Source organism: Bombina bombina, chromosome 1 (assembly GCF_027579735.1).
Source record: "Bombina bombina isolate aBomBom1 chromosome 1, aBomBom1.pri, whole genome shotgun sequence".
NCBI classification, from domain to species: domain Eukaryota; kingdom Metazoa; phylum Chordata; class Amphibia; order Anura; family Bombinatoridae; genus Bombina; species Bombina bombina.
In genome coordinates, this window is record NC_069499.1 from 1,415,799,837 (window position 1) to 1,415,814,872 (window position 15,036).

Genomic DNA, 15,036 nt, shown 5'->3' on the forward strand with positions numbered 1-15,036 from the left:
AGACTGACACTTTGCAAGCACACCTGTGTTAAATAAATGGACTACTCAATATACATCTTCAACTGATCATACTACAGTATTTATACGCTACTTTTTTTTTCTTACAATTGATATTTTATATAAAGTGCTTAGCACTTCCAAAATACATTGCATCTGACATACGTATTTTGGTTTTGAAAAGAGGTAAAAACATAATCCAAAGCTGCAAAAAGTATAACAATTGCACTTCTTATCCATAAAACTGTCTATAACTATATATCTGGTAGGAAAAACATATGTACAGTAACTGAGTTTGGATTTAAATAATTATTATTGAGGGGAATCCTGGGTTGATTCACTGAACCCCAGGAAGAACTATGTGGACGGCATTAGAACGAAGCTCCCATAAGAGCCTATGGAAGTGCACTTTCATGAGCTTAATGCTTCCCAGCGATGCAAACGTGAGGTTGCGTTCGCATTGCTGAAAACCAGTGCACATTATAGTTATTGATGAAAACGATATTTAGTACCAGTGCACATTATAGTTATTGATGAAAACGATATTTAGTACCAGTGCACATTATAGTTATTGATGAAAGCAATATTTAGTGTTCCACTTGTAAACTGGCCCACAGTATTTTAGGATAAATAGCCTTACAATTACATGCTCTAATGGATAAGAGGGTGTATTTTTTACTATTATGGCCATTTAGTACATCTCTTACAGATTTAAACACTGAATTGCTGCGTCTCATTTATCAATTTTCCTGTCCATAGTCTGCCCCCTGGGGTCATATGGTGAGAACTGCATTCACACATGTATGTGCCAAAATGGGGCCGAATGTGACCAAGTAACAGGAAAATGCTCCTGCCTCCCAGGATATCATGGGGCCTTCTGTGACATGAGTAAGTGAATTCTTCTAATTATGTTTCTGCACAGTAAGAATACAGCATGATGTCACTGATAACTTACCAGATAGATTTTAAAGCTTGTATATTACACTGAAAACGGACCTGTTATGTAATGATAATTGATTAATTGGCTTTAAAGTATCATGTATATATGTAAGTATAATGTAGACACTGTGTTACAAAAGATCAGCATAGAAACAATTATTTGAATACATTAAAAGCTGTCATTTTCTTTGTAAAACTTGTATTGTTTTTACCAGAAAAGAGGGAAAAACAAATGAAAGTACTGAAGAGATTTTTTTTTTTTTTTTACTACTTATATGAACACGTTTTGTGGGAAATTGGTTTTCTTTTTAGGTGTAAAGATAAATAGATGATAATGCAGGTGTTGTGTGAGGTTATAAATGTAAAACTTTATGAGTGGGCAGTGAGGAGAGGGCAGAGAGATGAAGGTTGGATGTAACTGTAGGGTACTGTATATGTAGCACAAGCAGTCGTTATCAATAGATTTATTTTCTATGTATCACCTGATGTGAAGGTAACATGAACATGACTTTTATGCTGTAATACCCCAAAATAGGTTGAGTTTATTTTGAAAATGGTTATGTAAGAACAAGATGCCATTTACTAGAATTAGGGTGAAAACACACAATCAAAATATTCAGGAACCACTGCAAGAATCATACATATTAATCTCATTTACTGCACCTCCACTCCACAGACTGCCCGGCAAGAACATTTGGGTTGAAATGTCACCAGGTCTGTGAGTGCCTTCATAATGCCACCTGCGATCACGTTAGTGGGCACTGCCAATGTGATGCTGGGTGGTATGGAACTCACTGTGAGAAAGGTTAGTATGCAAATCGTATTTGTGTGTGTGTGTGCATGTGAGTGTGTATATGTGTGTGTATATATATATATATATATATATATATATATACCGTATATGTAAGTGTGTGTGTATATGTGTATACTGTACATGTGTAAATATGTGTTTTGTATGTTTATGTATGTATATACATATGTATAGTATCTCACAAAAGTGAGTAGACCCTTCACATTTTTGTAAATATTTTATTATATCTTTTCATGTGACAACACTGAAGAAATGACACTTTGCTACAATGTAAAGTAGTGAGTGTACAGCCTGTATAACAGTGTAAATTTGCTGTTCCCTCAAAATAACTCAACACACAGCCATTAATGTCTAAATCGTTGGCAACAAAAGTGAGTACACCCCTAAGTGGAAATGTCCAAATTGGGTCCAATTATCCATTTTCCCTCCCCGGTGTCATGGGACTCGTTAGTGTTACAAGGTCTCAGGTGTGAATAGGGAGCAGGTGTGTTAAATTTGGTGTTATCGCTCTCACACTCTCTCATACTGGTGACTGGAAGTTCAACATGGCACCTCATGGCAAAGAACTCTGAGGATCTGAAAAAAAAATTGTTGCTCTACATAAATATGGCTTAGGTTATAAAAAGATTGCCAAGACCCTGAAACTGAGCTGTGGCTCGGTGGGCAAGACCATACAGCAGTTTCACAGGACAGGTTCCACTCAGAACAGGCCTCGCCATTTTTTGTCGACCAAAGAAGTTGAGTGCACATGCTTAGTATCATATCCAGAGGTTATCTTTGGGAAATATAAGTATGAGTGCTGCCAACATTGCTGCAGAGGTTGAAGGGGTGAGGGGGTCAGCCTGTCAGTGCTCAGACCATACCCCACACACTGCATAAAATTGGTCTGCATGGCTGTCATTCCAGAAGTAAGCCTCTTCTAAAGATGATGCACAAGAAAGCCTGCAAACAGTTTGCTGAAGACAAGCAGACTAAGGACATGGATTACTGGAACCATGTCCTGTTGTCCGATGAGACCAAGATAAACTCATTTGGTTCAGATGGTGTCAAGCGTGTGTTGCGGTAACCAGGTGAGGAGTACAAAGACAAGTGTGTCTTGCCTACAGTCAAGCATGGTGGTGGGAGTGTCATAGTCTGGGCCTGCATGAGTGCTGCCGGCACTTGGGAGCTACAGTTCATTAAGGGAACCATGAATGCCAACATGTACTGTGACATACTGAAGCAGAGCATGATCCCCTCCCTTCAGAGACTGGGCCGCAGGGCAGTATTCCAACATGATAACGACCCCAAACACACCTCCAAGATGACCACTGCCTTTCTAAATAAGCTAAGGGTAAAGGTGATAGACTGGCAAAGCATGTCTCCAGACCTTAACCCTATTGAGCATCTGTGGGGCATCCTCAAACGGAAAGGTGGGGGAGCGCAAGGTCTCTAACATCCATCAGCTCCATGATACCGTCATGGAGGAGTGGAAGAGGACTCCAGTGGCAACCTGTGAAGCTCTGGTGAACTTCATTCCCAAGAGGGTTAAGGCAGTGCTGGAAAATAATGGTGGCCACACAAAATTTTGACACTTTCGGCACAATTTGGACATTTCCAGTTAGGGGTGTACTCACTTTTGTTGCCAACGGTTTAGACATTAATGGCTGTGTGTTGTTATTTTGAGGGGACAGTAAATTTACACTGCTATACAGGCTGTATACTCACTACTTTACATTGTAGCAAAGTGTAATTCTTCAGTGTTGTCAAATGAAATGATATAATAAAATATTTACATGTGAGGGGTGTACTCACTTTTTGAGATACTGTATATGTATTTATATATATAAATACATATTTGTGTTTAATATGTTTGTCATTTTGTTTAGGTTTTAAAATAAAATATATGGATATTAAAGAATTATGTTAAAGCACATGCAACTGGTTATCAACACAGTATGCAAGGAAAAACATTACTAAAATTTCCTATAAAAATACATTTCCTATAAAAATACATTTAGGGCTGGATTACAAGTGGAGCGCTAAATTGGTGATGCGATAATTAACCAGCCATTACAAGATCAGATTAATTTTATAAATGTGCCCCAAATACCCCGGAAATGCAATGTAGTGTATTTTATAAAATAATAAAGATAGTAGCATCTTTATTTTTTAATAAAATAACTGCACTAGGCAGTATTTTGGTGGTAAAGTTGGCAAGAGTGGGGTGTTGGTCTATGGGAACTGTGTGTTCCCAGTAAATAAATATGTATATGCTTATAAAATATATACATATACAGTATATATTTATCTGTTAATATGTGTATATACACATATTAACACATAAATATATATGTATATAATCATATACATATATACTTAAATTTGCCGCCATCGCTGCGTGAGGTTCTGATGCTGTCTCTTTTTTTAAAGTCACTTTTTTAAAAAAAAAATTAGATATGTATTTATTAATTTTAATAGTAGCTCCAGTTTCGTGACTTAATTGAGATTGTGTCCCTATTTTTTTGTGAAGGTTTACTATGTAGTTCTAAATCAGAACTATAAATTGGTGTCTGATTTGGTGAAGGTCAAATATGATTTATTTTTTTAAAAGCAGGTAAAAACTACCTTTTCATATGCTTGGGAACATAGAGTACATTTTTCGTATATATGTTATTTTACCAAAGTAGTCTTGCTATAACAAAATTTTATTTATTTACTCTTGCAATACAGCTGTCAATGTGGAGGTACCATTCACAATGGTCCCAAAGATTTCTTCAAGCTCAGATTCTATTGGACCTCTGATTGGTGTAATTGCACTTGTAATCCTAGTGGCGGCGCTAATTGCCTTCTTTTTGTGTTACCGACACTGGCAGAAAGATAAAGCCAGCCGGAACCTGGCAGTGGCCTACACAACCACTACGAGGTCTGCAAGCTCAGAGTACGAAGTTCCAGGTAAAACAAGTCTGCTTATAAAACTTTCATAACTCTGTGTTTACTTTCTATCATATCATTGTTATATTTACCAAGGTTATTAGACAGGGAAGCAAAATGATGTAGCCTTGTAAAGTTTATTTGAGTGTCCGTACCCAGAATCCCCTGCTCCAGTGGATACACTGTTTGCTGAGGATTTCTATGAAGAGATATGCAAATGTATCAAACAGTGTGCAATTTTGTGTTATACTTACTGCACTTATAGTTTCTAACACCAGCTCAAATGGACAGAAATTATCTACAAGGTTTACTCATATTCATAGTTATATATACAATGAATCTCTTATTATTCTATTGTTACGCATTTATCTACAGACACATTCAAAATCTGTTTTTGTCTTCTAGATGTCCCTACTAGCTACATGCACTACTATTCAAATCCCAGCTACCACACTCTTTCACAGTGTGGTCCTAGCCTGCCGCCTGTTCCCAACACACAGGAGAGACCCAGTTCTGTTAAGGTAAGCCCTCAGGGAATAAAGAAAGTCACTATACACTAGAGTAGTACTTAGAATGCCTTCTTAAGTCTAGATTAAAAGTTAGGCGCTATTTATCGATTGCATGTTAACTCGGGTGTATTACAATTTGAAAGTAAAAAGTTTTCGCACAAGCCCAAAATCCGACGTGATCATAAACTTTAACTTCAAATATCACGACCACGTTAACATATTCCGCCATAGACTACAATAGAGCATGAAAAGTGGAGAAAAACCTAACACCCAACAAGTAAGTTACTAGACAAAAGAAGTTGGCTTGGTAGAAACAGAGGTTGACAAAGAATTACCTGGTTATTCACAAGTATTTCATGAAGTCACATGGCTAATCATATAGAGGGTGGTTAGTTGACCTGGATCTTATAAGATGGTAGTGTGACTATAAGTGGTCATTGATCTTGAGGAATAGATTTAAATCAATAAACTATCTGTCTGATGGAAAAGGTAAAACACTGTTATAAGATTTAACTGTTCAAGACTATTAGCTAGGTTAGTTGGTAGCAGAATATGGTAAAAGACAATAAGTTGATAATTGCCCGGGCTAACCATATACAAAACAAATGTAAAGATGGCGTAGCCTTTGAAATAGAATATAGTTTAAGAAGCAGAAGAGGGAATATTATCTAAGTATAAAGAAGCAGCAATATGACTAAGATCAACAGATACAGGACAAGTATTGTAAATTAAAGCTTGTCTGAACAGATGACAGACACAATGTGATTGGCTGAGTAGTGCAGACGGGCACCTTACATATAAGTTAGAGAACAGAGGCTGGCTGAGTTTAAAGGAGACAAAAGGGAACATGATCAATAAAGTTTGACTTAAAGGGACATTCCAGCCTAAATTAAAATCCACATGTATGCATTTCAGTATTGAATAGAATCATTTTTGTAATATACATGTATTAGCAAAAATGCTTCTAATAAAAGCTATAGCTGTTTTAAAAGTGTATTTAAGTATGCACCGTGCACCAGCATTTTAAACACAGCACTTGCTAAGAGAGCCTAAGATGCTTGAATCATCTCGTAATGACTCAATTTAATTGCTGACATGATACAAGCCCCACTGACTCTCTAAACAGCTGTGGTATTTAAAATGTTGGTGCAGTGACAATATCTAGTTATGCTTCATATGCACATGCAGAGAAAAATGCTAGCACTAAAACTGTCATAACTTTTACTAGAAGCATATTTGCCAATACATTTATATTGCAAATATGTTTCTATTAAAAGATGTAATTCATCTATGTGCATTTAAATTTTGACCGGAATGTTCCTTTAAGATGTAAAATGTGTTGTGCAAAAAAGGGACATTGTTCTGTAAAATTGGTTTCCCCTTAATTAATCCAATAACTTGTGTTATACCTGCTGCAGGGTATTAGATGTATGGTAAAAAAAAAAAACACAAATATACTGCTGCTTCTTATGTCGGGTTAAATACAGTTTAACAGCAATCTCAAAAATAGTCCATATGATATTTCAAATGATGCTCCAGGAATGGTAGCATTTTAGTCACTTCCTGCTGTGCGGAGATGGAAAGGCTCTGTGGTTGATACCCAAAGATTAGATCTAAAATGCAAGCAGGAGACCCTAGCACATATGACTCTAGTGTAGATTTTTTTTACAAACAGTTAAAAGCACAATAATAAAATAATAAGCACAGCTCACAAGATAGTACTTGTCATGAGGCACATAACAGTGTGATCTGTATGTGGAAAGAATCCGTGTATCAAGATACCCCTGGATGTTGCCAAGCGGCTCAGCTCCAACAACACTGATGCCGTTGTGTAGTCATCGACTATGGAAGCCCATCAGGATCAGTTTTCCCTTCTTGTTCTTAAGGAAGCTGTTATGTTATCTCTTGCTCTCTGTATAAACAAAGGCCAATACATAGACAGTAACATTTTAATTGTATTTAATATGCTAAATGCTATGCAGCTGGTATAAAAGGTTAGTGGAAAAACATTAAAGGGGACATGTTTCCAGGCAAGTAGTTAATAGGAGTTAATTGTATTCCAAGCCCTAGAAGGAACCTTTCACTAGGAGGGTGATTTATGCTGCTGTCTTTCATTTACATAACTTTTCTATCTAGAATACTACAGTATACATATTTTAGTAAGGTGGGAGTTTTAACAGGCACAATCAGTTATTCCATAGGACACAAAGGTAAATGAGCTATTTGTAAATAAATAATATATTAATTATTAATATTTTAATTAAATACATTACAGTATTGTGCCCCTTTAGTATTTTTTTTGGCTTAAAACCATCCAAGATTCAAATGTAATATTCCAAAATATCTGTATGTCCTTCATTTATATTAGGTAAATGTGAAAAGCTTTAAGAAAAATACTTTTCTAAAGCTTTTTACAGAAAGATAGTCAATCAATAAGCAAAACATGCAGATGAATGATTCGGTATTGACTGGCTTGATTAAATACAGTTTTTTTCCACTTTATTAGTAATATGAATTCATAATGTGTAAAAATCACCTTTCCCTATAATTTTGTTTAATCTGCTATCATTGTCATAGAGGAACATTCAACGTGTAAGATTTATAGTTTAAGCATGTGATTTGTGAAATATTTTATATTTTATTGTTTAGTATTAAACAAGGATGTAATATTTATTGATATGAATTTTTAAACAAAAAATAACATAATTTATGTAAGAACTTACCTGATAAATTCATTTCTTTCATATGGGCAAGAGTCCATGAGCTAGTGACTTATGGGATATACAATCCTACCAGGAGGGGCAAAGTTTCCCAAACCTCAAAATGCCTATAAATACACCCCTCAACACACCCACAATTCAGTTTAATGAATAGCCAAATAGTGGGGTGATAAATAAAGGAGTAAAAAGCATCAACAAAGGAATTTGGAAAAAATTGTGCTTTATACAAAAAAATCATAACCACCATAAAAAGGGTGGGCCTCATGGACTCTTGCCAATATGAAAGAAATTAATTTATCAAGTAAGTTCTTACATAAATTATGTTTTCTTTCATGTAATTGGCAAGAGTCCATGAGCTAGTGACGTATGGGATAGCAATACCCAAGATGTGGAACTCCACGCAAGAGTCACTAGAGAGGGAGGGATAAAATAAAAACAGACATTTTTCGCTAAAAAAAAATGAATCCCAAAATATAAGTTTATTCTCATAAATGAAAAGAAAAACTTAAAACATAAGCAGAAGAATCAAACTGAAACAGCTGCCTGAAGAACTTTTCTACCAAAAACTGCTTCCGAAGAAGCAAATACATCAAAATGGTAGAATTTAGTAAATGTATGCAAAGAAGACAAAGTTGCTGCTTTGCAAATCTGATCAACTGAAGCTTCATTCTTAAAAGCCCACGAAGTGGAGACTGATCTAGTAGAATGAGCTGTAATTCTCTGAGGCGGGGCTTGACCCAACTCCAAATAAGCTTGATGAATCAAAAGCTGCTTTAACCACGATGCCAAGGAAACGGCAGAAGCCTTCTGACCTTTCCTAGAACCAGAAAAGATAACAAATAGACTAGAAGTCTTCCTGAAATCTTTAGTAGCTTCGACATAATATTTCAGAGCTCTCATCACATCCAAAGAATGTAAAGATCTCTCCAAAGAATTCTTAGGATTAGGAGACAAGGAAGGGACAACAATTTCTCTATTAATGTTGTTAATTTAAATGAAGTCCGCAAAACTGCCTTATCCTGATGAAAAATCTTCTACCAGAAGAGATGGCCAAAAGAAACAACACTTTCCAAGAAAGTATTTTAATGTCCAAAGAATGCATAGGCTCAAATGGAGGAGCCTGTAAAGCCTTCAAAACCAAATTAAGACTCCAAGGCTTGATACGAACCAAAGCCTGAACAAAACAGTGAATGTCAGGAAGCTTAGCAATCTTTCTGTGAAATAAAACAGAAAGAGCAGAGATTTGGCCCTTCAAGGAACTTGCAGACAAACCCTTATCCAAACCATCCTGAAGAAACTGTAAAATTCTAGGAATTCTAAAAGAATGCCAAGAGAATTTATGAGAAGAACACCATGAAATATGTCTTCCAAACTCGATAATAAATCTTTCTAGAAACTTATTTATGAGTCTGTAACAGAGTATTAATCACTGAGTCAGAGAAACCTCTATGACTAAGCACTAGGCATTCAATTTCCATACCTTGAAATTTAATGATTTGAGATCCTGTCAGAGTTTTTTCCCTGTTTTGTTTGCCATGTGCTGTTGGCAGCCATTTTACTCACCTCTCTTGCTGACTCTGGTGCATACTGTGTGATGCTGCTCATTTCCTGTACTTCCTTTTATGGCCAGACTGGTGTACATCATCCGTGTGAGACAGGATGCAGTCTCAGAATTGTGATGTCATCACTTATTATTTAAAGGGCCCTCTGTTCAGTATGCTTTGCCCTTGCTTTGTCTCAGACCTGTTTGTGAGAGCTCCTGTGTATTACCTGGCTGTCTGACATCTTTCCTGGTTCCTGATCCCTGGCTTGTTGTTCTCCTTGTTCCTGATTCTGGCTCATCTGACTACTCGCTTTGGCTCCTGACTCGGCTCATTTGACTATTCCCTTTGGCTCCTGACTCGGCTCGCCTGACTACCAACTCTGGTTTTGATTCCTGGCTTGTTATTTGACTTGTGTACTTTTTATTATTTTTTGCTATTAATAAAGGTGTGATTATTTTTTGCACTTCTCGTCTCAGTCTGATTCCTGGCATCCTGACATTACGCAAGGGCCATGAATCCTGATGGTGCTAATAATCCATCTTTACCTGCCATAATTTCCAGGATGTATGAACAGGATCACCGCTTGGATCAATTTGCACTAGCCCTGCAAACCCTGCTGACTCACACTGCACATTTGGACCAAAGTGTCCCGCAAGCTATGGCTGCTCCTGTTTCCGCTGCTGCACCTATTCCTACCAGGAGCATGTCCGGTTCTGCACCTCTACCTCAGCAATATGGAGGTGATCCTAATCAGTGCAGAGGGTTTTTGAACCAGGTGGGCATTTACTTTGAGATGTTACCTCAGGCGTTTCCCTCTGACAGAGCTAAGGTGGGATTTCTCATCTTGTTACTCTCTGACACAGCTCTTGCCTGGGCTAATCCCTTGTGGGAGACTAATAAACCTGTGATTTCAAATTACCCTGAATTTGTGGCCTCCTTTCGAAGGGTATTTGATGTTCCGGCTCGCTCCTCCTCTGCTGCTAAACGACTCATGTTCATTCAGCAAGGTACAAGATCTGTTGCTCAGTATGCCATTGAGTTCCGTACGCTTGCCGCAGAGGTAGGTTGGAACAATGAAGCCCTTATTGTGCCTTCTTTCATGGGCTCTCTGATTTGATTAAAGACAACGTTGCTGCCAGAGATTTACCAGAGGATCGCGAGGCATTGGTGACTTTTTTTATCCTAATTGACATCAGACTCAGAGAGAGGCCCTCTTTCAAGGAGCGCTTGCGGAAGCCTCCTTTTCCGTTGTCTCCTACGTGTTCATTGCCACCCATGCCTCCCTCTCCTCCCATGCCTCCTGGTCCCGAGTCACCAGGTACTGCTGAGCCAATGCAGTTGGGATTCACGCGTCTCTCCGCGGCAGAGAGGGAGGGGCTCTGCCTCTATTGTGGGTTACAGGGCCACCTTTTGAAGTCTTTTCCTACATGGCCGGGAAACGCTCACACCTAAGGTCCTGTCGGGGGCAGACCTTGGGTGGTTTATCCTCGTCTCCAGAACTGCTAAAGGAGAAACCTTTGGTCACGGTTGTCCTTTCCTGGGTGAACTCCTCCATAGTCACCCAGGCTTGTTGACTCGGGTTCTGTGGGCTATTTCATTGACAATGCTTTTGTATCAAAGCACTCCATTCCTGTTTTGCCTCGGTCCGTTCTGCTTGCTATTGAGGTTATTGATGGCAGGCCCCTTCAGCCCGCACTAGATACTTACGAAACTGCTCCGTTATCCATGGCTGTTGGGGCTCTCCATTTTGAAACCCTCCAGTTCCAGGTGATAAACTCTCCGCATTTTCTAGTTGTTCTGGGTTATCCCTGGCTCCAAAAGCACAATCCCAGTCTCGACTGGCGCAGGTCCAAAAATTTGTTGTGGTCTCCGTAATGTATTTCCACTTGTCTTTGGAAACCAGTTAAAGTCTTGTGCACTTCTTCTGTATCTCAATTGCCAGAGGAGTACCGAGAGTTCCTAGATGTTTTTGACAAGGTGCGTGCCAGTACGTTGCCTCCTCACCGGTCTTAGGATTGTGCCATAGACCTGCAACCCGGAGCCATTCCTCCTCAGGGCCGGGTTTACCCTCTGTCTGTTGCGGAGAATTGTGCTATGGAGGAGTATGTTGCCGATGCTCTGTCGCGGGGGATCATCCGCAAATCCTGCTCTCCTGCAGGGGCTGGCTTCTTCTTTGTGAAGAAAAAGGGTGGCGAGTTAAGACCATGCATCGATTATAGGGGTCTTAATCGTCTTACCTTTAAGAATGTTTACCCTATTCTGCTCATTACAGAACTCTTTGATCACCTCAAGGGAGCTACGGTCTTTAGGATCAAGGAGGGCCACGAATGGAAAACGGAATTTAACACCAGGAGCGGGCATTATGAGTATCTTGTAATGCACTTTGGCCTATGTAATGCTCCTGCTGTTTTCCAGGAATTTATTAATGATGTCCTACGAGATATGTTGCAACAGTGTGTTGTGGTGTACTTGGACGACATCCTCATACACTTACCCACACTTGAGGCTCATCGTTCTGATGTTACATGGGTTCTTCAGAGACTACGTGAGAATGAGAGGTTTTGTAAACTCGAGAAATGTGAGTTCCATCAGACTAAAGTAACATTCCTAGGTTATGTTATCTCTGTTGCAGGGTTCTCCATGGATCCTGACAAGTTATCTACAGTTCAACGTTTTTTGGGGTTCGCCAATTACTATAGAAAGTTTATTAAAAACTTTTCTTCCTTGGTCAAACCTATCGCAGACATGACCCGTAAAGAGAATGATCCACTCCATTGGTCACCTACTGCCATTAAGGCCTTTGATAGTCTTAAGACTGCCTTTGCTGCCGCTCCAGTTCTGGCTCATCCTAACCCTGTCCTGCCTTTCGTTCTTGAGGTTGATGCGTCTGAGACTGGAGTAGGTGCCCTCTTGTCTCAACGTCCTACTGGATTGGATGAGACTCTTAAGCGCTTGTGCTTAATTACCCAATAAGGAAAGATAGTCTTACTATGTAGTTGGATTCAATGAGATCTATTTATTTTTATTTTTATTTATTTTATTTATTTATTTATTTATTTTTTTATTTATTTTTTTATTTATTTTTTTAGAGTTATAAATACATACAATAAAATTTAAAACAATAGAAATTGATTCTTAAAACAAATCTAACTGGTTGGCCAACCATACAGTGTGAATAAAATGATATAATATGTTTTCCAATCCCTGTTACTTAGTGTGTTATACAAACATATCTGTATATTTGAATTTTTTAATTTTGGTTTAATTGCAGATATTTTTTATGGATTTGATATAGTGGACTTGTGAAGAAGTATGGTATCCACAAAGAATATTCGCAATATTAATTCTTAATTACCATATTTACCATATTCGTTTGTTTAAAGCTGAACATACATAATTAAAATAGCGTCAATGGTATCAACAATATAATTAAAATAGTGTCAATGGTATCAACATTAGTAACAAATAATAAAAGTGAAACAAAAATAAAGTGATACAGTAAAAATCGTATAAGTTATGAAAGATAAAGTCTTTCTGCCGTGATCGTTAGAGTAATTGTTAATTGCTTTTTGTTAAAAGCGCTGTTGTTAAGTCCTCCGTGGGGATAGTATGTGCGGGCGTGCTGCAACACGTTTTTGTCTAATTGCTATATATATTGCGATTATAAGTCACTGTTAAGTAGTTTTGGTTATCTGTCCTTCACATTAACTTCCTTAGTTGGTGTAGGTATAATAAATCTTACCCGTTGTTTCTTTTGGGATACTTTGTTTCTGGTCTAGTTTCTTTTTGTACCCAATTCAATCTTTACTGTGATGAATGTGGATCGGAAGCCGGGATAGCCGCTGCCGGTGTTGTAGTGGTTTCAGTATGTCGAGTTGGTTTGTCTCTGCGATTACACACACTTGAAGAGGTAGATGCTGGGGTATTGTGGTAGTGTGCTTTAACCGTTAATCCTTTTGTCAGATGGCTGGGCTTTTTGCCCGGTTCAGGTTTTCAAAACCTCTTGAATTGTTGCGAATGTGTTCTGTTTAGATCTGTACTCTATTTGTTTCAGAGTATCTGATCTGCAGGTGTCCACAGGTTTCTTTAGGCCCAATTATTAGGTAAGGTATTTCAGTTGTTCTTGGCGGTCCTTTGAAAGGAGGACTAGGTGCTTTTAAGGTTGTTCTTGAACGCTTCAGAATATCTTTCAAGCGTATTTGTTGGTCCGTGGTTTGATGTAGTCTTGGCGGTCCACTTCGAAAGTGGACTATGAAAATGTTCAGTGTAGCAAGGAGTAGGCAACGCGTTTCAGCTGATTAATACAGCCTTTATCAAGCATATCCTTGCAGTTGTAAACAGTGGGTTTTTGTATTCTGTGATTTGATTCTATTGGATCCCCTAGGTAGTTGTATCTTTACAATCTGGTGATCCTATTGGTTGTTGTGTCGGGGCTTTTGATTGGTCATTCCTTAGCATGTGACCTATTAATGGTTCAGTTTATCACGGTGATGGGGGAATTTTCACTTATTTGTATCAGATGACCAAGTAAATGCATAAAACGTTATGAAAACTTGTTCCAGTAGTAAACACAAATACGAATGTATTGTTATAATAAAAACATAAAAAACTTTTTGTACATCAGAGAATCTGTCCTTACAGGGTTTGTGAGTCAGTATAAGGTTTTTGGTATATGCCAATTTGAATATTTATTATGTTCTTTTTAGTCCTTTAGTGCAAGAATTCATATTTTATTGTTGGTTCAATTCTAGGGTTGGTAAATTAGAGGTTTAGTCATTTGTTTTGATGATGCAATTTAATATAACAGTGGAATGGGAAATTTCAATTTTGCGTGTTCTTGTTTGATCTTTAGTAATCGTTTGTTAAAAAGCAGGTTTTTTATTAATAATCGTTATTTCCATTATTATTGCTTTGGTGCAAGTATATGAAACATGCATTATTGGTTCTGGAATTTTTATTCCTATTTTTGTAATTTATTTATTTTTAGTGTTTGTTCTTTTATCATCTTTTGTTGAAGAGCAGGTTAATCTTTTGGTATTCATCATTTCAATTGTATTGGTTCAAGGATATAAAACATCCATTATTAATAGTTGTGTATCAATCTGTTGGGTTTCTCTTCCGAATTTGGAGTGTTTGTTCCCTTTTAGCCTTTGTTGAAAGAGGGTATCATAAAACGATTTTTTAAAATTTGTTGAAATTTTGAATTGTTTATGAAGTGTTGTTATCAGATGCATTATTATTGGTTCTGGAATTTTTATTCCTATTTTTGCAATTTATTTATTTTTAGTGTTCGTTCTTTTATAATCTTTTGTTGAAGAGCAGGTTAATCTTTTGGTATTCATCATTTCAATTGTATTGGTTCAAGGATATAGAATATCCATTATTATTAGTTGTGTATCAACCTGTTGGGTTTCTCTTCCGAATTTGGAGTGTTTGTACTCTTTTAGCCTTTGTTGAAGGAGTGTATCATAAAACGATTTTTTAACATTTTTGGTGAAATTTTGAATTGTTTATGAAGTATTGTTATCAGATTGGGTTTTTGGTGAAACATGCATTATTATTGGTTCTGGAATTTTTATTCCTATTTTTGTAATTTATTTATT

The 15,036-nt window shown here is 37.4% G+C and overlaps 1 protein-coding gene across 1 annotated transcript in view; it reads left to right on the forward strand.

Moving 5' to 3' along the window:
* PEAR1 (platelet endothelial aggregation receptor 1) overlaps positions 1 to 15,036 on the forward strand; it is a 281,847-nt gene that overhangs the window by 220,703 nt on the left and 46,108 nt on the right. Inside the window, exons 17-20 of the mRNA XM_053705337.1 lie at positions 757 to 885; positions 1,613 to 1,741; positions 4,460 to 4,681; positions 5,066 to 5,181. Of these exons, the coding sequence (XP_053561312.1) occupies positions 757 to 885; positions 1,613 to 1,741; positions 4,460 to 4,681; positions 5,066 to 5,181 (596 nt within the window). The remainder of the gene's footprint in view (positions 1 to 756; positions 886 to 1,612; positions 1,742 to 4,459; positions 4,682 to 5,065; positions 5,182 to 15,036) is intronic.